Source organism: Dermatophagoides pteronyssinus, unplaced genomic scaffold (assembly GCF_027571235.1).
Source record: "Dermatophagoides pteronyssinus isolate colony J.1.1.1.1 unplaced genomic scaffold, Derpt_VIB-CSIC_2022.12 sq0020, whole genome shotgun sequence".
Taxonomy (NCBI): Eukaryota; Metazoa; Arthropoda; class Arachnida; order Sarcoptiformes; family Pyroglyphidae; genus Dermatophagoides; species Dermatophagoides pteronyssinus.
In genome coordinates, this window is record NW_027461544.1 from 144,360 (window position 1) to 166,678 (window position 22,319).

General features: G+C 29.9%; 6 protein-coding genes across 7 annotated transcripts; 5 read left to right on the forward strand and 1 right to left on the reverse strand.

Annotated features, from left to right (window-relative positions):
• Positions 1 to 1,210: 1,210 nt before the first annotated feature.
• Positions 1,211 to 2,326, reverse strand: LOC113796359 (uncharacterized). The gene has a single exon (XM_027346618.2). It carries the CDS (start codon positions 2,136 to 2,138, stop codon positions 1,266 to 1,268), a length of 873 nt encoding a protein of 290 aa, XP_027202419.1. The 5' UTR covers positions 2,139 to 2,326; the 3' UTR covers positions 1,211 to 1,265.
• A 1,291-nt stretch (positions 2,327 to 3,617) lies between these two features.
• Positions 3,618 to 5,293, forward strand: LOC142645735 (uncharacterized). The gene is made up of 2 exons (XM_075822796.1): positions 3,618 to 4,626; positions 4,964 to 5,293. Exons 1-2 carry the CDS (start codon positions 3,704 to 3,706, stop codon positions 5,100 to 5,102), a joined length of 1,062 nt encoding a protein of 353 aa, XP_075678911.1. The 5' UTR covers positions 3,618 to 3,703; the 3' UTR covers positions 5,103 to 5,293.
• A 236-nt stretch (positions 5,294 to 5,529) lies between these two features.
• On the forward strand, positions 5,530 to 8,897 carry LOC113796352 (vegetative catalase-like). The gene is made up of 6 exons (XM_075822795.1): positions 5,530 to 5,965; positions 6,028 to 6,401; positions 6,463 to 7,189; positions 7,707 to 7,849; positions 7,936 to 8,126; positions 8,186 to 8,897. Exons 2-6 carry the CDS (start codon positions 6,228 to 6,230, stop codon positions 8,625 to 8,627), a joined length of 1,677 nt encoding a protein of 558 aa, XP_075678910.1. The 5' UTR covers positions 5,530 to 5,965; positions 6,028 to 6,227; the 3' UTR covers positions 8,628 to 8,897.
• A 4,475-nt stretch (positions 8,898 to 13,372) lies between these two features.
• On the forward strand, positions 13,373 to 15,060 carry LOC113796351 (uncharacterized). Its single transcript, XM_075822800.1, has 5 exons — positions 13,373 to 13,528; positions 13,717 to 14,053; positions 14,130 to 14,317; positions 14,402 to 14,456; positions 14,532 to 15,060. The coding sequence occupies exons 1-5, from the start codon at positions 13,520 to 13,522 to the stop codon at positions 14,738 to 14,740; spliced, it is 798 nt and encodes a 265-aa protein (XP_075678915.1). The 5' UTR covers positions 13,373 to 13,519; the 3' UTR covers positions 14,741 to 15,060.
• A 2,539-nt stretch (positions 15,061 to 17,599) lies between these two features.
• On the forward strand, positions 17,600 to 19,022 carry LOC113796355 (uncharacterized). Its single transcript, XM_027346615.2, has 6 exons — positions 17,600 to 17,741; positions 17,819 to 18,092; positions 18,161 to 18,348; positions 18,410 to 18,436; positions 18,516 to 18,552; positions 18,615 to 19,022. The coding sequence occupies exons 1-6, from the start codon at positions 17,733 to 17,735 to the stop codon at positions 18,743 to 18,745; spliced, it is 666 nt and encodes a 221-aa protein (XP_027202416.2). The 5' UTR covers positions 17,600 to 17,732; the 3' UTR covers positions 18,746 to 19,022.
• Positions 19,023 to 19,281: 259 nt separating this feature from the next.
• LOC113796354 (uncharacterized) lies at positions 19,282 to 22,033 on the forward strand. 2 transcript variants are annotated; one of them, XM_075822798.1, is made up of 2 exons: positions 19,282 to 19,575; positions 21,105 to 22,033. In XM_075822798.1, exons 1-2 carry the CDS (start codon positions 19,547 to 19,549, stop codon positions 21,805 to 21,807), a joined length of 732 nt encoding a protein of 243 aa, XP_075678913.1. In that variant the 5' UTR covers positions 19,282 to 19,546; the 3' UTR covers positions 21,808 to 22,033. The 2 variants fall into 2 exon arrangements, with proteins under 2 accessions (XP_075678913.1, XP_075678912.1); XM_075822797.1 differs by having other exon boundaries at positions 19,285 to 19,575; positions 20,955 to 22,030.
• Positions 22,034 to 22,319: the final 286 nt, after the last annotated feature.

Genomic DNA, 22,319 nt, shown 5'->3' on the forward strand with positions numbered 1-22,319 from the left:
TTCCCATTTTTACTGTTTTAATCCAATAGATGGCACCACGTGTTTCAGTTTTTTTTTCATTGCTCAAAATTCAAATTATCGTTTTATTTTGTTTCTATTTCAAAATTACTGGAAATTTACAAAAAAAAAAAAAAAAAAAAAAAAAAAATAAATAAATAAATAAAAAAATAATAAAATGAATATAAAACAACAAAGAAAAAATATTAAACAAGTCCATCTCGTCGTCGTGAATAACCTCCTCGAGCCCATCCCTTAAGTCGATCAGGATGCTCTCGGCAGTTTTTTTGATCGTTTTATATTGAATGTACGCCTGTGTCCTTGGAATAAATATTGGACAATGTCTTTGCGGGTGATACCCAACAATTCAATTTGCGCCTCTATAAGCCAATCAATTTCTTGATTTTTAAAGCTTCAACTCGAAAACGCTTCGCGAGTCGATTGGACCTTAGTCGGTGGTTTGACACAAGACATGTTCGATAGAGTTCATGTCAGGAGACTGTGCCACTCACTGGAGTTTATTGATCCCGACCTTTTTGATCCATTTTGGCGGTCTGACGTTTTTACGCGATCCAATATCTTCGTTGGTATTTGATTGGCTCATAATCTGCGTTTGTTTTTGGTTTTTTTCGCGTTTTTTCTGAATATTTTTGGAAGAATTGGAATTCAATTTCTGTAAATATCTGCGTACTGTGCTGACTGATTTATCAATTTGATTAGCCGCTTCTTTTTGAGTGGCAAAAGGTTCTTTTTCCACTTGGTATTTTAAACGCCGAAGCGTTCTTTCTGATGGTCCGGACCGACCGGGTGGTTTGATAGCATCTATTCTTCCCTTTTTCTTGAACGTCTGTACGATGTAATTTACGTTCGACTTGCTGGTCTTTGTTTTCTCAGCAATTTTTCGGACACTAAGTCCATCTTTATGGTATTGGATAACCATACGTCGCAACACATTCTTCTCAACTTGTTTACTTTCCATGGTGTTGCAAATAAGAATAATTACAAAAGATACACAGAAGAGACAGCAGCCGATTGAAGGTCGAATTGGTCGAACGAAATCTCGATGTTCAAAAGCGTCCAAGCACAATGCAGATGAAATTTAACAAATAATGATGAGTGTTAGTGTTTGACATCAACCAAACAAGCACAATATCAAATTCTCTTTTCAAGTATACACCTTACCTAAAATTTGCATAAAATAGAAACATTTCAATTAAAACAATACATCAAAATTTATTAAAAAACACAAAGATTAAAGATTAAAGTAATCAATTGGATTTGAATGGAAAATTGGTTGATATGCAATTTAATATAGATTCGAAACAATCTCGATTTTGTTTCATATTATACTGACGCCATATAAATTCTGATATATAAGATTCTACATGTTGTCTAGCGGTTCCCCTATGATTTTTGTTTCTCCATTTAACACTTCCCCACATTCGTTTTACGGTATTTGTATGTATTGTTTGTCCAGGTGTTTCAGAATCAATAAAATTATATTTATGATTGATTTGTGCTTGTTGGAAGCTTTGATTCAAGCTTTTCTTTTCCGAATAAATAGTTGTTCCATCTTCAATGTTTTCAATAATTTTTGTTAGAATGGTAGATCCATTTCTATTTGGAATAGTAACAATAAATGAATCTTTTGTTTCTCTACATATGCCACCAAGTACCCATTGTTCGGGCAATATTCGACCAGAATTATTTTTACGTTTGATGAATAAACTTTCATCAATTTCGACAATACATCCTGGCCCACCTATCTTTTTTTTAATCGAATTATTTTCCATATCCAATACACATAATTCACGCATACTATTATTCCAATCGATTGCTGTTTTGTCCGATAAACCTAATTGCTTTTTACAGAATTTAATCGATGTTAATTTTTCACACCAACAATATATGAATCTTAAAGCGGTACAAAATGAAATTTTACTCCCATCAAACCAATTATCTTTTCTGATTCCAATTTGTTGATTACATTGTCTTAAATTACATTTCCAAAATATTCGTTTACTGATATACAGTTTCATATTATGACCATTGCTACATTTTTGTTCTTTGGGTAAAATATTTCGTTCTTGTAAAAATAAAATCGCTTCTTGTTCGGTTTTTGGTAAATCAAAAAGAAGCATATTTTTTGTAAAATAAGCTAAACACAAACTAAATGAACTAAATGTTTGCGTTCGAACAACACTTGTTAATCATTAATGAATGTAGTTGAAATTTTTGGATAATACGTATTTTTCCTAATTCAAACGAATTTGGATTTGTTAAAACTGATGATTCTTATCTAAAACTGATGATTTTTTTGAACACAAAAACAGGTAAAAAAGAAAAAGAGATAGGAAAGTTTAACTACAAAAAAGTGATATAAATTACTTACATGATAATGAAAAAAAACATGATCAAATTCAAATTCCCGAGTTGATTAAAGAAGTGTCAACAAAACAAACAACAATAAAAACAATGAGCCAAAAACCTTTGATTTACCATATATGCGTGTCTTTCTGTATGCCGGTCATATCGTCAGTTTGATTGCTAGTGGTATATCATTCTGTGTAGATTTGTTGTTATGTTATCACACACATATACGGCCACCATTACAATTTAATTATGATCATCATCATTCTATTTTTTCGAATTTTTTCTTCGAATTTTTCTTTTAAAAAAACTTATTCAATTTTCTCTGTAGAAAATGAAACATCATTATACACAGAGATGGGACAAAAAAATGGATCATTTGGATCCATTTTGGCGGTGGTTACTTGTTGATAGTAATCATCATCAAAATAATCAATTTGTAATTAATCAAAGTTTTTCGTTTGCATAGATAAAATAAGGAAAGGGAGATATTGAAAGAAAGTGAATGAATTATTCAACAGGATAATGTCTTGAAATTATTATTATTATTATTATTATAACATGTTAATAATGTGATGAGGCCGATCCTTGTTGAGTCAATAGTTCAGGAAAACAAAATGTGGGCATTTCATTTTCATTTTCATTTTTGGGCCAAATGAATATTGGAAATATTACAACGTCCAATCAAGTGAAGAGAATAATCATAATGAAGATTTACAATAAAAAAATTATCAACATAATTACTTCATAAATAATGAATTTCAAAAATGGCAATGAAATTTTCATTTCTCTTTCTTTAGAAGATAATCACATTATGTCCGGTTGTACCTGGTTATGATGATGATGATGAGTGATTAGCATCGAAAACACGCACAAAGTATGGATATTAATTTTTTTTTCTGATGACATTTTTTCTGTTGTTATTATCCAACAACAAGCTAAAAAAAATATGACGATAATGAAATGGACAATGTCCATTGTTTAAACCATTGTGTGATTTGGGTATTTTCCAAAAACAAGTACCAGTAGTTTGTGTAATGTTAATTGAAGAATATAATCAAAAAGAAGAATATATTTCATTCTTTGAATTTTTTATGATGTTTACACAGACAACAATACAATAATTATTTTGTCAAAGAACAAAAACCAGTTCTCATGAATTTAATAACCAACCAAACGAAAAAAAACCCTTTATGCAATCGATGAGTTTTTTTTTGTTTGGTTGGTTATCATTATGGTATAAAAACATGATAATTTTCATCAAATTATGATTATTATGTCAGAATTATATAAAGTGGAAAGTGAAATTTTTTGAAAATTAAAAAACTATTATAAAATGATTCAAAAAGTTAGTGTTGTCATTATTTTTTTATTGATTATCAATAATGTCAATGGTAATGGTCGAATTGAACAACAAAATATTGGTATTCCAGATTCGCCATCTTCAGACGCCGAACAATCATCATCATCATCCCAATATATAACACAACAAAACATTGGAATACCTGATAGTGGTAGTAATCAACAACAATCATTACCATCATCGTCATCATCATCATCATTAGGAAGTGGTTTTGTGCCACAACAAAATATTGGAATTCCCGATATTCCTGCCATGAATGCTGGTGGTGGGTCCTTTTCTTCTTCGTATGGATCATCATCACAACAAAGACCAAGCGGTTATTTTCCCCAATTAAACATTATGCCAGCAAGTAGAACTGGATCATCATCTGTAATGGTAATGACTGGTGGTGGTCCATCAGTGCCATTAGCTGTAAATAGTCATCATACAATTCAATATGTTGATATGCCATCAACAATGACCAGAAATTATCAACAATCTTCCGGTGCAAGAATGAATACGAATCAACTAAGACCTGGTTATAGTAATGATGGAAGTAATTATATTACACAACAGAATATTGGTATTCCTGGCCCTAGTAATTATGGTGGTGGAGGAAGCAGTAATCGTCAAGTTATAACATTACCTGTTCATAGTCGTCATACAATTGAATATGTTGATGTACCATCAACTGGTAACATACAACCGATTAATATTGAAGTGCCTGCTACACGTTTAGGTGCAAATTTCAATTTTCGATCAAGTTCCAGTTTGAAAGTATCGCAATCACATCAAAGTTCACCAGGTAGTTATCAGCAAACATCATCAATGGATGAACCAATTCGTTTATCGCATACAGTTCATCGGCCAATCATACAAGAATTGAGAGAAACAATACAACCATATCGTAAAGTTGTACAAGAAATTCAACCAGTACAGCAAGAAATTCATCAAATAATTGCTGTTGCAAGAAAACCTAGCGGTACCGGTAGCATGACTGGAAGTAGTAAATCAAATTCTGGAAGTTATTATCGACCAGGATCAGGATCTATGATGATTCCACAAATGATGATGATCAATTCTGGAATGTATGGTGGTGATGGACCATCAATGGTCAATCCTATTATGATGTATAGCAGCAGTAGTGGTAGCAGTGGATATGGTACAATGATGGCTCCAAATAATCAAAGGAGATATGGTTCAAAAACAAAACCTTATGGTGGATCTTCTCCAAATCGGAATGAGTCCAAATAATGATTTGAATTCGAGTTCAAGTCTAGGTGGTGGAATGCAACCATCCCCACAACAACAACCATCACCACAACTCGGCGGTCAAAAAGGTAATCGAAGATTCTATGATGGTTCATATGGAATTACACAGCAAAAAATTTGAAAGAAACCGAAAGAAATGAAACAATTTTTTTTGTTGTTGATTTGATTTCTCAATATTCAAATCCAAATATATAATCACTGCTTGTTTGTTTGTTTGAATCACATAATCATCACCGCCTACGTTCATTAACCACGCAATAATAAACATTGTTATAAATTTTTCGCTTATAAAATAAAAAAATATATATATTTTTTCTCATTTGCTTTCTTAGCATTTTGAACATCATCATTATAATAATAATCATCATCATTTATTATCATCATTTTAATGGATGTGTGTCTAGACATGATTTTTTTCGAAACAAAATTATAACAATGTTACAAAAATCTTAAAAAAATTAGATATTTCATGTCAGCATTCGAATTCATTGGATTTTGTTTTGGCTTGGAAAAAGACAAATAAATCGATTGTCGATAGTTGTTGTTCGAATTTCATTTTCAGAAAAAACAAAAGTTGAAAAACTGAAAAACTTTAATTAATCAATTAAAATAGAACCGCGTAATTTGGATTCGGTTATTAATGGATTCGGTTTTGTTGTTTTCGTTGTTGTTGTTTGGAAAATTAGAACACAAATTAAATTTGAAATGAAGCGAAAAAAATTTTCGCTTCAACAAATTTTTGTTTCGAAAAAATCAGAAAAAACAATGGATGAATTCAATGGAAAAAAAGATTCACAAAAAAAAAGAAAAAACACAATAAGATTGTCATCTTAAAATAACTCCCCAACACAAATTGTTTAATCGTCATTTTCATCGAATATATGCCATTTCAACACCAAGGTTACCACCAGGTACACACAGGTATGGTGGTGTAGTGTTAGAATTTTTTTGACGGAAATGTTCGACAACCCAGAGTTAAAATAGGTGAGTGAAAGAGAGAGCTTCCTTTAATTAACTTTTTCTCTCATTTAAAATTAACACACCAGAAAAAATAGACAACGAAAATCTTGTTCGACGACAATCAACCAAAAACTTAATTGTGATAGATTATGGTTGGTCATGTTTGTGGAAAGAAATGTTTGTGAAATAATTATTTGTTCGAAAAAACGATAAGTGATTGTTGTTGTTGCCATAATTACCTTCATTCATTTGTCATACATTTTTTTCTGTTTAAGAATGTTATGATATGGATCATTCATATCATTATTGTGGTCGAAGATTTAATTGTATAGCCAAATGTTTACAAAAATTAATAATTTTCTACTTAACAATAACAATAATTTGTTTATTTGAATGTTCATCCAACAATAATAATAATAATGATCTTGGTGAATTTCCTATACCGGGTGGAAGAATTTCGGTAAGTATTTTGTTTGTTATATTTTGATTTTATGTGTAATTTTCATCATTTGATATTTAAGTTTGAAAGATTAACAGCAATATCAACGACTGTACATTTGAATCAAACGCCAATTGTACAATCATATATTCCGGATGATAATGGACCATTTACTAGGCAAGGTGAACCAATTTTTGCCGAATCAATATTTCGTCGTTCACAAGGACATTTTAATCGTGAACGTATACCAGAACGCGTTGTACATGCAAAAGGTTCAACATATTATGGTGTATTCCGGGTGACCAATGCCAAAATATCCCGTTATACAAAAGCATCATTATTCAATTCGGTCGGTAAAGAAACAAGATTTGCTGTTAGATTTTCAACACAATTAGGAGAACGTGGTTCAGCGGATACACCATTCGGGGAAGTTCGTGGTGTTGGTATTAAATTCTATACTGATGATGGAAATTATGACCTATTATGCATCAATACACCGGTATTTTTTATTAATGATCCACAATTATTTCCACATATAAATCATGCACAAAAACGTGATCCGCGTACTGATTTACGAGATGCAAATAATCTTTGGGATTTTCTTTCACGACGTCCAGAAACATTGAATGGTGTAACATTTGTTTATTCGGATTATGGTCAACCAGATGGTTTTCGTCATATGCCTGCATTCAGTGTTAATACATTTCGTTTTGTTAGTAAAGATGGTAAACGTTTTTATGTTCGTTATACATTATTACCAATGGCCGGTATACGTAATCTTAAATTATCTGAATCTATACGATTAGCAGGTAAGCGTTTTGATTTTTTGTTTCTGTCAAACAACTATTTCCCATGGATAATATGTGAGAAAAAGCGATACAAAATACTGAATATAATCTTATTGTGAAACCAAAATTTTTGTTTGTTTCCAAACATTATTATTTATTCAATGTCAGATGAAAAAATTAATATATTTAATGATAAAATAATCAAAGGGAAAATCTTTAGAATGCTTTCATATCATTAATAATGATGCTGATGATTCAATATTAATATTGACATGGCAAACAAATAGACAAATCTTTCCCATAACAAGTTAATTAGAAAATGATTTTCATTGACATTCATTCATTCATAATCATAATAATAATCGGTCATCGGATTAATGATAATGATAATGAATTTTTTTTACTTGATCGATAATAATCGATTATGTTATATATTTGTTTCCTTTCGCAAATAATTACTTATAATAATTATCATAATGTTTTTGTTGTTGTTGTTTTTATCTTATCCTCTTTTCCTACTATTGATGGCCGATTAAAGGCGAAGATCCTGATTATGCACGACGTGATCTATACGAAGCAATTGAAAATGGTCAAAAACCATCATGGGCATTATATGTACAGATAATAACGACCGAACAAATTGATAATAGTTTTACATATAATCCATTCGATGCAACTAAAGTATTGTAACATTGTTTTTTTCGCAAAAATTATAAGATTAAGATTGATTAGATGATTTTTCTTTGCTTTCATTTCATTTCAAATAGCTTTGGCCAATTGAAAATTTTCCCTTAGTAGAAATAGGAATTCTAACTTTGGATCGTAATGTTGAAAATGCATTTGCCGAAAATGAACAAATTGCATTGAATCCAGGTAGTCTGGTACCTGGTATTGAACCATCACCTGATCGTATATTATTAGGTCGTATGTTTGCCTATTTGGATACACAATTTTATAGGTATGTATTGCCTATGACATTTTCAAATTTAAATTTATTTGAATTGTTGTCCCAAAAAGGTTAGGAGCAAATCATCTATTATTACCAGTGAATCGTGATGGTAGAAAAATTCTAAATGAACGTGATGGTTTCATGCGCCCGGATTCAAATTATGGTTCATTACCGAATTATTATCCAAATAGAAAATTCAATGAACAACCATGGCTGTATGATATAACTGCACCACCATTTTCATTTAGTTTTGTTGATATTGTTGTCATGAAACCGGATTCAATACAATTACAATATCAACATGCCCGAGAAACTTATGAATCATTTTCACCGGATGAACAACAACGTTTACATTTTTATCTAGCATTTGCATTCAATATGATTACCAAACAAGAAATTCTGGACAGAATGTTAGGACATTTAATGAATATTAGTCCACGATATGGTCAAGGTGTACGACAAGAATTAATGAAATTAAAACCATCCAATACACCAGCACTAAGTTATTGATGACAACAAAACAAAAAAAAATCAAAAAAAATGCTGATCCAGACTGACAGATGAGCCGAGCACAAGCACAAAACATTTTGTTCATATGAATATTCAATTTGAATCAATTAAAAAATTGCTCAAGCAAATATTTTTCTTAAAAGAAAACGAAGAAGATTTATTGATGATGATGCGCTTATTTAAAAGCAGTTTTCCTTGTTACAAGAAATGAAGAAAGTGATTTTTTTCATTCATTGTTGTGAATTAAGCTGTGGAGAAGGACTAAATATTCATAATTTTTTTTAAATAAAGTTTTTTCCGTTTCAAGAAGGAAAAAATAATGAAATAATTAATTTTTTATCAAACATCTTCAGTTAAGTTACATCATTTAAAAGCATAACTTTAAAAAAAGTTTAGGCAATAATTTATTGTGAAAAAATGTTGACCACCACCATCTTCAGATTTGTTTTTTCAAAAAATATTCAAATACAGAAAAATGATGGAGAATTCAAAGAAAAGTCCAATAGAAATTGATATCAATAAAATTCCTTATTGTTGACTGATCAACAATTGAAAATGATTTAAATTGTTGGACTGAATTTGTGAATGGGTTAAAATAATGATAACAATGATAATGATCATCAACAGGTGATTTGATTGTCGATTATTTTGAATGATAATTGGATGTCCATTTTGCGTGTGCTTTCGATGATTGAATATTTTCAATTTTTTTTTCGTTTTTGCCATGTCAAAATTTTGATTTGAACTTTTTTCTTTCTGATTTGATTTGAAGTTCATTTTAAGCCAATCAGAAAAAAATTCAGTTACGATTTTACATCGTTTAAATTCATTTCACTTTTTGTTGTTGTTGAATAATTTCAATTTTTTCAAATGATGATGATCACGAATTAACAACGTTCGACGTAACAAATCAAAAATCAAATTCAAAAAATGACGACCAAATTACAAGTTTACAAATCCTATTTGGATCATCATCAATCTGCATGCATCTGATTTATTGAATCAATCACGCGTTAAACGTTTATGTTTTTGATATTTTTTAATTAAAAAAATATTATCTTTGAATCGTTTGAAAGTTTTACTTGTTTTTCTCTAACATAAATCATTCTACAGAATGATCAATTCACAATTTTTTCCCATTCAAAAACAAGGGCGGTACAATTTGTAATGTAATTCATTCAATGATAATTATCAATTAATTAATTAATGATCATCAATGCAATGAATAATTGATTTTTTTCTCATCATAAATACTCAATAATCAATCAATTCGATCGATTTAAAATGACAACAACAACCAATGATATGATAATAATAATCACATCATTGACAAAATGAATAGATCTTAGTTTTCCTTTGAAAAAATGTAAATTAAAAAAAATTACATAATACTCATTCAATGTGTTGTAATATAAAAATCATCACAAACTTTTTTTTCCTTTCTGAAGATGTTTGTGTTTTTGATTGGATATTATTATTTGGTGATGGTTACAACAGCAACAAATCTTTTTTTCAGTTTTTTTTTGTTCACTGTTGCTGAAACGATTCAAGTTGAAAGCATCATTGTGTGAATGTTGTTGAATGGATGAAAAAAACTAAATAACTTTTTTTCGACTATTTTAACAATGATGATGATGATGAAAAATTGATCAAACCACTATCATCATGATGACAATGAATTGATCAATTTTTTTTTGTTGATGATGATCATAATGATTTGAAGTGAAGTAAAAAAAGATGAAAAATCTCATTTTGTTGTTGCTGATGTTTGGATTTTGGATTTTTATTTTCGGCATGATGATGAACTCTATTTACAGTAATTCAAGGGAAAATTTAAACAGTGTTTTTTTTTGGCCAAAAAAATGAAAATCTTTTTGTAGAAATATGTTTGTGTTTCAAATTTAGTCAATACTGACCAAAACAAAACAAAAGATTAAGGCGTCGTATTTGTTGTTATCGTTGATGATAATGATAATGATTATTATCATCCTACGGGCAAAAAAAAGGCTAATTTAATCGATAATAATGATAAAAATACCGATCCAAAAATCTATAAGGCGGATACATAATCAATCGATCGATCGATGACAATAAATGAATCTTTAAAAAAAACTAGTTTCGAAATTCAGAAAATGAAAAAAAACATAACTCTATCTTTGATAGATCTAACATCATCATCTAACATCAAACAAACATCATTAACGAAACTAATCACAAATGTGCCGGGTGCACTTGAACGAATTACAATTTTTTTTCAATCAATTTTTTTTCTTTTTGTTACTAAGGACATTTTGATAAAATCATTTCGATGAATTCTAAATTGAAAATGAATGTTCTAATTTTTTTTTGCTGAACAAAAAGGTCATTTAAACTTGAAAAAAACTTGTTACATCGAAAGCGATTGATCAATTTGATTATGCAAATAAATATTCTGTATTTGTATTCAACAATAGAATTCACATTTTTCCGATGTACAAAACAAAGCAAACAAACAAAAAATGTTTTCAACAACTACTTATTTTGTAATAAACGTTCAAAATAGACAAAGATGTAATATATTTTTGAAGCATTTCAAAATGATGGATTATTAAAATAAATCCTTATCTTCTTCTTGTTATTATTCAGATATCACCATTATAATCATTTTATCCTTTTCCCCATTTTTATAACAAAGATTAAAAAACACACATTATTATTATTATTATTATTATTATTGTCATCATTTTGTTGTTGTTTGATTGCGAAAATCTTTTGCAAACAGTGATGGATTGGATGATGATCAATAACAATAAAATAGACACTGACAGACAGACAGAAAAATGACATAATCATTTTTCCAATCGATTATTATGATTATGATTATGATAATGTGTTTGTCCTGTTTTATTTCTGGAGTAACCCAATTGCAATTTTTGTAGAAGGAATTGGTAAACTGCCCAAAAAAATGATTCTTTCAATTCAAATACAATCTTAAATCGTTCAAAATATTGATTGATCAAAAAAATCTAAAAATGTCATTCTAAAAACATTATTAAACATTATAAGTGTTTATCATCATCATTCAAGTTACATAATAATGAAATTGACAATTTTCTTTTCGCACTAAAACATTTGACATTGAAAAAAATGAAATAAGATTTCTCAAGTGCAATTGAATGAATTGTTTGAAGAAACAACAACAATCTTTTTCAAACGAAAATTCAACAATTTCAAAGTAAATATAGACATAATGTGATACAATCACCAGACTTGAAATTTTTTTAATTTTCATTCGAAAAAAACCAATAAAGAACGTGTGTGTGTGGGATTTATGTAAATCAAGAACAAAACAAAAAATCTTAATGGTAATTCTCATATAAGGTAAAAAACCATAATAATCCAATCATCTTGATTCAAAATTTGTTTCTCAGTGAAATTCTGACCAGAAAAATGTGAAAATTTTTTTTCATTGAAAACAAAATGGAAATGGAGAACTGAACAAATCGTGTATAGAATGACCAAATGACCACCATCATCATTATCTTCATCTTGTATGAACTTAATTAAATATGAAAATTGAAATGAATGGCAACAATTTGTTTGTTTGTTCGTGATTACATCGTTTGCTACAAAAAAAAGGATTGACCAGGATAAAAAGAGCTAATTTTTCTTCAAAGGATGAAAAACATTATGAATGAAAATGATTAATGCTTTTGCCACAATCACATTTCTGTAAACTTGTCATTTCAACAAAAAAAAATGATAATGATTATTCAACAACAAAGAAAAACGATAATGTACATTGTTTTTATTAATTCCATTCACCAAAAGGCTGTAATTATTACATCGAAAAAAATGATAATCAAATTTCCATAATATTTTTATTATTTATTTATTTATTCATTTTAACGAAAATCCAATCGATTCAAATAGAGATTTTTTTATAGACCAAAACGATCAACAACAATTTTCATTACATTCGTATTTGGTGGTCATTATCGAAATCAGAAAATGTTATGTAATAATTTAAACATGCAGAAAAAACACACAGTCCATGTTTTTGATGATGATGGTCGAGGTGAAGTGCAACAACAACAATGATTATTATGGTGATGATGATGAGGAAGATGATGAGGTATGAAAAGACAAGGTTCCATTTTCTTGAATTGAATTGGATTTGCAAATCATTTTCATTCATTCACATTTCCATTCATTTTCGCGGTTGTTGTGTCCGAGTTTTCATTTTCTTCTTTCATTTTTCTCCATTATGGATGCTAAGAGCAGCTGCATATTATTATTATTATGGAAATATGGTCCTTTTGGATTTGATTTAAAATGAAAATGATGAATATTACAAAAATCAAACACAAGGTTGTTTTGGAGAAAGAAAGAGACCGATATTTACATTTTTTTCTGTTTCCAATTTCCATTTCATTTCGATTTAATGTCCATATCCATTTGGAGTATATAGTAAATGCGAAAAGTAAAATTGACCAAATAAAGAGACAAAAATTGATGATTGGCAAAATGATATGTTACGTAGGCCAGAAAATTTTTTTTGTAGACAAAATGATTTTTTGAATATTTAGATGAAAGAGAATTAGATAGGTGTGTGTGTGTGACATAATGGCTAGAAAGAGTTTTTGTAAATGATGATGATGATTATTAATATTAGTAAAGAGTAAATAAATAATAATAATAATAAAAAAGAGCCGGGCCATACATTACATTGACAAATATCGGGCTCAATATTTTGGAAAAGATGAATCCAAATGGATCGATCGACCGCATATTTAAACGAACGTCATTGTCGTTGAAGATAATCATAAACAGATTCATTCATTTCATTCATTCATTTTGTAAATTATTTGTTCTTTTATTACTTAAATAAAAAATCTCCAAATACATCAAATATGCTTCGAGTAAGTTTTTCATTGTTTGGTTTTTGAATATTATCCGATGATCATCAATACCCGATAATAATAATGATCCCGAGATAATCAATGTTAAATATTGATCGCATATAATCCAAAATTCATGTTCATCATCTTCATTCAACCTGATTAATAAATATATCTTCTTCTTTATATTCATTCTTTATATTCTATAGTTTATTGTTGTCGCATCATTGGTCGCCTGTGCCACTGCTGGTGGTTATGGTGGTGGTAGTTCAGGTGGATCAAAAGGTGGTTCCGGTGGCGGATATGGCGGTGGCGCTAGTTCACGTGGTGGATCATCAGGTGGAGGTTATGGTGGCGGTATGGGTGGTGGTCTTGGCTTAGGTGGCGGTATGGGCTTCGGTGGTGGCTTTGGTGGTGGTTTGGGTGGTGGCGGCGGCGGCGGAGGTGGTCAAACTGTCCAAGCTGCCGTTGTATCCAATCATCGTGTTGAATTCCGTGATGTGCCATCAACCGGAGGTGCTGCTCCAACTACCATCGAAGTTGGCGGTAAGATTTGCCTCACAAAGAATCCTAGAGAGAATTCCCTAATCTAATTGGATTTTTTTTCTTCATCACAAAATAGCCATGTCTGTTCCAGTCAATTTGTTATTCAAATCAGCCAGTTCAAGTCTTAATATTCAACAAGCTCATGAAGGTGCCGGTGGTTCAGTACAAGAATCCCAATCAGAAGATGAACCACACATTCTTAAACATTCAGTTACCAAACCAATCATCCAAGAAGTTCATGAAGTCATTACACCACAACGAAAAGTAAGAAACGAATGAAAGAAAAATTAATTTTCTATTTAAATTGGATGACAATTAACCTTGAACTTTTAACTTTTTTAAAAACAGATCACACAAGAAATTCAACCAGTCCAAGAAGAAATTCTTACCATCGTATCGAAAGGTAATCATCAGCTACTAATTTTCTAATTCCCGAAAAAATTTAACTAACTATTTCTAATTTGAATCACACAAACAGATGCTGGTGGACGTGGGGGAGCTGGCGCTGGTGGTTTTGGTGGCGCTTCCGGTGGTGGCTTCGGAGGTTTTGGCGGTGGTCTTGGCGCTAGCCTTGGTGGCGGAAGCAAAGGTGGATATGGTGGCAGCAGTGGTGGTGGCGGTTCAAGCTATGGTGGTGGTGCTAAATCAATGGGCGCTAAATCTGGTGGTTCCAAAGGCGGTTATTAATAATCTCCAAAAAAAACTGACCAATTTTAGTTGTTGAAAGTCAAATTTAAAAATTTTTTTTCCCCATAATCCATTCTCCCCATAAAAAAACAAAACCAACTTGCTACGAATCATCATCGTTGTCGTTTCGAAATCACCATCGTTATTTATTTATTGAATTACTTATATCACTATTTATTTATTTATAATTAAATCATCAGAGATTGTACAAAAAAATTGATAATAAGATGGTTAAAAGTCGATTTTTTCACTAAAGACTTTTTTCCAATTTGAAAAACGAACATGTCATGTATTTATTAAATTGAATTTATTTATCAAAACTTGTTTCAAAAAAAAATTCTTAGAAATCGTTATCGATCAACGAAACGATCGCGATTAATTCGTGGTTTGATTTCTTTAAAATCAGTTTTTTTCCTAGAAACAGATGATGAAAAATGATTGTGTTAATAAAAACAATGTCATTATTATTATCAAGTCAATTTTTACAACATAGCAACAACAATCCAATCGATTTTTTTCAAATGTTTTTCATTATCATCTTTATTACTTTGAAATAATATTAGGTCAATGTGTTTGTGTGTAGGGATGTGATCATGTTCAATGAGTGATTATCTGGATGTTTTTTTTCGCAACTGATTTACACACAAACACTCATTAACTAATGACTTTTTTTCACGTGGATCAAATAAATCATTGTTTTGTTTTTCATTATTGGCAAAGTGGATAGGTCATTTAACAATAAATTTTGTTGAAATTATTCTCGGGAATATGCAACAAATGATGATTTGTGTTTTTGTTTTTCTGGGAAGAGTTATTGTTCAAAGAAAAAAGTTTTCGATAAAAACCCTGAAGACAAATTGATTCACATCATGTGCATGCTAAAATGATTTTTGTTTTTTAGATTCCCAAATGGATTTTTTTGTTCAAGGTTCCTAAAAGAAATTAAAATAATAACAAAACACCAACGCTCACTCACACACACACACACACCTGGCTATCGAAATAAATCAATTTTCCTTTTTAATGACATCTATCAACATGTTATGCAATCAAATCAATCAATCAATCGATTCAAATCCAAAGATGATACAAAATTCGAACAAATTAATTAAATTTCAATCATTCAGTTTTGAAGAAAACGGATGCAAATGATAAAATAGGCAAAAACTTTCTTTATTCTTTCCTTTATTTACCATTATTACATTATCCGAAATGATGATGAAACTTTATTTATTTATCAACTTTTTCTAAATTTCATTTTTAATTGAAAATTAATTTAATAAAATAAAAAATGTGTTTATCACATTATTCAAAGAGAAAAAATTCTAATTGATAATGATTATGGCCATGATTTGCAATAATTTTCGTTTTCTGTCATCATATTTGGTGAATAATTAATAGAGAAGATTATTTAACATAAAAAAATGAGAGAATATCTAGAAAATTGTCAAAAATTAAAATTTCTAGACAAAGTTAGAGAAAGAGAGAGATTATTTACATCATTATGGTTATGGACAAATATATGATAAAGAAATACAACAACAACAACCACTGTAATTAATGTGACAACCATAATAATAATGATCAAATCATATAATATATTGGTCATTCATAAAGGTGACCACGAAAAAACAACAAAAATCATCTGAAAAATATATGAGACTTTATTTCACTATGATCCATGATCCATGATGATGATGATGATAGATAAGACACGTAGAAGACGAAAAAAAACAACAACAAAAATTAAGATAGTTTAGACAAGGCCATCATGGCCATCAACCATCACATCCATGGGGTTTGCATAATAATAATATTCGCATTATGCGAATGAATATAAAATACTTATTACATTTTCGTTTCGTTATTAGCACATATATTTTTTTCATTCTCATCAGAGAAAAAAATAACAAATTCTTACTCTTTTTTCATTTTAAGATGTGGAAAAATTCAAAGAAAAACAATTTTAGCCAATATCATCATCATCATCATGATCCATGATGATAATAATGATGATGAACATGATCAACAACAACAACATTAATATTACGTTTGGATTCATTGTTGTTTAATCTTTTAATTCGTTTTTTTTCTTTTTGCTTTGCTGTTCATGTGGATCATCATCATCATCAAGGATGAATTTGATTTCAATCGCATTGGATCAATTGGAAAAGGCCCCTGAAGGGATGCGTTGTTGTTGATGATGATGATGATGCGTGCGGTGTTTTGCGATGTGATGCTCAGGCAATGTGATCCCTTTAATTTCAAGAAGAAAAAGAAAAAAAAATCTAAAATGAAAAACGAAAACAAAAATTTCGACACGAATTTTCGTTATCAGCGAAAGAAGAGCAACTGAAACAAAATTTCGAATCATTATCATAGATCATTTTGACTATTTAGATAAGATATTTTAGATGATAATTTTTTGTTTTGTTTTATTACAAATTTATTTATTTTATTTTAACGATCTTCTCTAATGATGAATTAGAGAACTCTAACTAACTAACTAACTAAATGAACGAATGAGAATATTATTGATGATAGAGACATACACAGAGAAGACACAAACAGAAAAAATAAAGCAGATGATGATATAATATGTGGAATGTAATAGCAGCATCCATGATGATGATGATGTTGGAAAATAAAGGTGAGATGTTTTTTACTAAGAAAAATTGATAACATTGGATTTTTTTTATTGTTGTTGTTGATTGCTACTGATCCACGAATAAAAACATAAAAGGGGATTGTCTAAACTTGAAACTGAAAAAAAACTTTTTTTTTGTTTTTGTTTTTTAATTTGTTTCAATTGCTGTAATTAAAGTGATCTAAAGCAAAGATGTTGGAATTGTTTTTCGTATATAAACTCGGATAAATCTTTGGATTAAATTCATCAAATCTTCTTCAACAAAGATCATCAAAAATCTTCTAATCAACTTTTTCATTTAGTTGTGATTCTTTCATCCAATAATATAATAAAATATCTTCGAAAATGTTTCGAGTAAGAATTGCTTTCAACCTGGTCAGCAAACCGAAAAATTTATCGAAATTTTTTTCCCTTCTTCTATTTCCACCTAGTTTATCGTTGTTGCTTCATTGATCGCTTGCGCCACTGCCGGTGGTTATGGTGGTGGTAGTTCAGGCGGATATGGTGGCGGACGTAGCAGTGGTGGTGGAGGATATGGTGGCGGACGAGGTGGTGGCTTCGGTGGCGGTATCAGTTTCGGTCGCGGGGGTGGTGGTGGCGGTGGCGGACAAACTGTCCAAGCTGCTGTCATTTCCAATCATCGTGTTGAATTCCGTGATGTTCCTTCATCCGGTGGTGCTGCTCCAACTACCATCGAAGTTGGTGGTAAGTGTTTCAGAAACTGAATTTTCGTGTGTCGAAATACAAAACAAAAATTCTGATCACCAATTTAGCCAACGCTGTTCCAGTCAACCTTCTTTTCCGAAGTGCTTCAAGTAACTTAAACATTCAACAAGCTCACGATGGTGCTGGAGGTTCAGTTCAAGAATCACAATCCGAAGATGAACCACATATTCTTCGACACTCAGTTACCAAACCAATCATCCAAGAAGTTCACGAAGTTATCACACCACAACGACGAGTAAGTCAATTCTATAATTTTCGTTTTATCGATTTTTAATCATTTAATTTCCTGTTTATAGATTACCCAAGAAATTCAACCAGTTCAGGTAAGTTTTCTCGTCTTGATCTTCGATTTGAGAATTTTCGATTCTAATTGATTTTGCTTGATTTGATCATGATTTATAGGAAGAAATCTTGACCGTTGTATCTCGAGACCAAAGTGGTAAGTATCCTTAGATCAACTTTCGATTGATGGAAATTATTAATCATTTTTTTACGATAAAGGTGGACGAGGTGGTGGTTTCGGTGGTGGTGCTTCCGGTTTCGGTGGTGGACGTGGTTCAGGTTTCGGTGGAGGCCGTGGTGGTGGCGGTGGTGGTTATGGTGGTGGTTCATCATCAAGAGGCGGTTATTAGGAAAAATGATTAATTGATTGATCATCAATGAGCTAATAATATTGAAAATCGTTCAATATGAAAATGTTATTTATTTATTTAAATTATTATTTAAAAACAAATTTTATCATCCAAATATCAATCAACAATGAATTTGATTGGATTTTTCAAATTTTGTTGTTGATCCCACCCATTTGAATTGTACACCGAATAAAAAAAAATCACCATTTTTTTGTTGTCATTATAAATCATTGATTTGAAATTTAATAATAAATTTTCCATTGATCCAAATTGAAAAGATTTTTGTCTTATAATTTTTTTCCCAAACAAAAAATTAAATAAGATAAAATTACATCAATCATCAAGATACAGCATCACCATCTATTGATGGTTGAAGAAAATAGTCATGGCATTTTTTGAAAAAAATACCTGTATACCTGTTGAATTTACCTGTTTGAATTAACAACAACAACAACACTCAACAACAATATTAGCTCTTTGTGTGTGTGCGTATTTTCTTTAACTCTTTCTTTTTGCTTTCTTTGTTTAGTTTTTTTTTAAATTTAATAATGTGATTTTTGAAAAACAATAGCAATTTTCTTTTTCTTTTTTTGGATAACACTATCATCATTATCATGATTATGACATTTGAAAAGTGATTATTGTGTTGATGGTGATGATGGTGGACAATTCATCATTTGTAATTGTGACATTGCCTAATAATGTTGTTGGAAAATTGATGTTTGTTTGTGTGAATGGTCAATTTTTCAATGTCAAACTCAATTCAGCAATTTATTTTTTCCCTTTCTCAATTTTGCACCGATGTCATTTGATGGTGATGACCACACAAGGTATTAAATTAAATTATTTTTATTGAAATCATCATTTAGGGTTAAGTTCAATATTTTACTCAAAAAAAAATTGTCAAATCCATGGTTTTGGAAACATTTTTTTCTTCTCTCTCATTATTTCGTAACTAAAGAGTTTATCTAATCATCAATCTTTTCGAATCTTTATTTTAAAAGTTCCAAAGTAAGCATTTTTCAAATTAATTTATTCAAAAAATAATGATCCATTTTTTTGTTTAATCTTAGATTATTCCCCTCCCAAATTTAAATAATGATGAGATTTAAATTATTTTCATATGTTGCGAAAACTTTTTTTTTGTATGTTTCATAAATAAATTTTTTGGATATCGATCGATTAATCAATCAATTTTCAACGTTATATATTTGAACATACCAATATACAGTAGTGTAGTGTGATAGTTGATGACATCCGATTTGTGTTTAATTATTTTTTCCTGAAACAATTTTTCCTATATTGATTCAAATAATAATGATAAAGATATTGATCAAATAAAGATTTGGATCTTTTCTTTTTTTTCTTTTTCACAAAGATGATAAAATGATAAATGACGATGTACCACTACTAAAAAAAAATTTAGATTTTGATTTGAATAAAAAAAAATTCAATTTTCATATTTTCTAATGATAGTATCTTATCTTATCACAACATCATCGTCGAAGAAGGAGAAGAAGATGATAATGATGATGATGTTCTAGTTTTATTTGAAAAAAGATTTGAAAAACAAAAATCTAGGTGAAATGTATGGATAATATAATGACATCCAACCAATCTTTAATCGGCAAAAAAACTAACATCATCATCATCATCATCATTTTTCATCTCTCTAAATTTTTTATTCGGATATTGATGTTGATGATACTTTGCCATTTGGTGAAAGTGGCATCATACCACACACATACACGATAAAACCATAATGATTTTATTATAAAAATATTCATTTTTTGGAAAATTTTCACAAAACAAAACATTAAATGTTTTTGATGCCATCGGCAACTATCAAATATAGTCGGTATTTAAATGTTGAAGATGATGATGAGGATGAGGATGTCACCTGAGATGGTCGGTATGATTTGGATCTTTGATCATATCCAAGTACAATTTCATATTGAGAAACAAATTGCGAATGAACGAAGCATATAAATTGAAGAACGAAAAAACCGAAAATCAGAAAGTAAAAGAAAAAAATCTAAAGATATTTTGTCGTCATATCGTCTCTTTGCTGTTGTCGACCCACCAACATTTTCACGAGAAAATTTTTGAAAATTTTGCGGATAAAATTTTCATTTTTAGTTAGTTAGTTTCTTACGAATGTTTATGTAGTATTTGTCGTTTGGTGTATGAGTGATTTTTTTTTGTTCAGGAAAAAAATTTCATCAGCACAGAAACCTGAAAAAATGATACTAATCATGGATAACAAAATGTTAATCATATTGTTTGTTACCGCCATTTTAATGTTAATCAACCAAAAACAATGTTTGGCTGATGAAAACATAAATGGTGGTCCACCAAGACAAATTCCAGCTGCAATCGAGTCATATCATCAAATTCGTTATATTGAAGTTCCATCAAGAAAACATGGTCCAAAAGAACCCCAGATTCATACCGTATCAACAAATTCTTTGCCAATGAAATTATTATTTCGTAGTACATCAAGTCGTTTACAAATTGATCAACAAGATAATCATATACCTGGTATAATTCGGCCAATGATGTCACAAAATCAATATTATTACAGTCAACCACCATCAATCATGCCACCAACACAACAATTATCACCATCGATGCCAACTTCTTTACCAACGATAGCATCGATTATATCGCCTACAATTATTCCAACAATGTTGCCACAATCATCATATCCAATTCCATCGATAACATCATCATCAGAGCAAATGATTCCATTGGTGTCAACTACTGGACAATTTTTTCAATCACAACAACAATCACCATCATCAATGACATATCCAAATGGTGTGGCTAATTATCAACAGGGTAAACAATTTTTAATGCCAATTATGAATATCTATCCAATGATGCCTGTCCATCATTATGGAAATTCTTTACATGGCGCCCATCATCATCATTATCCTCATCATCATAATCAACATCAACCATTACCTGTTAGTGGCCATTATCTTTTACCAATCAACTATCATAATCATTATCGATCGACAAATACGTTTGATGGTCCATTTTGGAATTCATTCGGTTAACATCATTCACAATCGTTTTCATTTTTGGTTGTAAATTATTATCATCATTTCATCACATAACGTTTTCATAATAATAACAATTTCAAGCAAAAAACAATGTGTAATTAAAAAAGATTGACTGATTTATCGATTTTATTTCCTTCTATAGATCTTTATCAATTATAATCAAAAAAAAAGATTTCTTTTCTTTTTCATTTAAACTAAACAGAATTGTGCTGGAAACAATTTGAACGAACAAAATAAAATGATTTATAAATACAGAAAAACTTTTAATTTTTTCAATTCAATCAAAGATATCAATAATTGATCAAAGTTTATTGATTTGATTTTCATAATGAATTTGATGAACGAAAAAAAAGTTAAATCAATTTTTGTAAGGATCGATATTCAATTTGGATTGATATCGGAATGAACTATATCATTATCACCTTGTCAAACATCATCATCATCATCATCATTAATTAATTATTATTTCGCAACTAATTCAAACAAAAATTGTTTATGTCAATGAT

Bases quoted from the DNA above. Each gene is read 5' to 3' on its own strand.
- LOC113796351 (XM_075822800.1), top strand. The intron at 14,054-14,129 runs GTAAGATTTGCC...ATCACAAAATAG, and splicing joins AACTACCATCGAAGTTGGCG to CCATGTCTGTTCCAGTCAAT. The intron at 14,457-14,531 runs GTAATCATCAGC...TCACACAAACAG, and splicing joins TCTTACCATCGTATCGAAAG to ATGCTGGTGGACGTGGGGGA.
- LOC113796355 (XM_027346615.2), top strand. The intron at 18,093-18,160 runs GTAAGTGTTTCA...TCACCAATTTAG, and splicing joins AACTACCATCGAAGTTGGTG to CCAACGCTGTTCCAGTCAAC. The intron at 18,437-18,515 runs GTAAGTTTTCTC...CATGATTTATAG, and splicing joins AAGAAATTCAACCAGTTCAG to GAAGAAATCTTGACCGTTGT.
- LOC113796359 (XM_027346618.2), bottom strand. From the start codon at position 2,138: ATGCTTCTTTTTGATTTACCAAAAACCGAACAAGAAGCGATTTTATTT.
- LOC113796352 (XM_075822795.1), top strand. From the start codon at position 6,228: ATGGATCATTCATATCATTATTGTGGTCGAAGATTTAATTGTATAGCC. The intron at 6,402-6,462 runs GTAAGTATTTTG...TTGATATTTAAG, and splicing joins TACCGGGTGGAAGAATTTCG to TTTGAAAGATTAACAGCAAT. The intron at 7,850-7,935 runs GTATTGTAACAT...CATTTCAAATAG, and splicing joins ATCCATTCGATGCAACTAAA to CTTTGGCCAATTGAAAATTT.
- LOC142645735 (XM_075822796.1), top strand. From the start codon at position 3,704: ATGATTCAAAAAGTTAGTGTTGTCATTATTTTTTTATTGATTATCAAT. The intron at 4,627-4,963 runs ACAAGAAATTCA...GAGTCCAAATAA, and splicing joins CAACCATATCGTAAAGTTGT to TGATTTGAATTCGAGTTCAA.
- LOC113796354 (XM_075822797.1), top strand. From the start codon at position 19,547: ATGTCATTTGATGGTGATGACCACACAAG. The intron at 19,576-20,954 runs GTATTAAATTAA...TTTTTTGTTCAG, and splicing joins GATGGTGATGACCACACAAG to GAAAAAAATTTCATCAGCAC.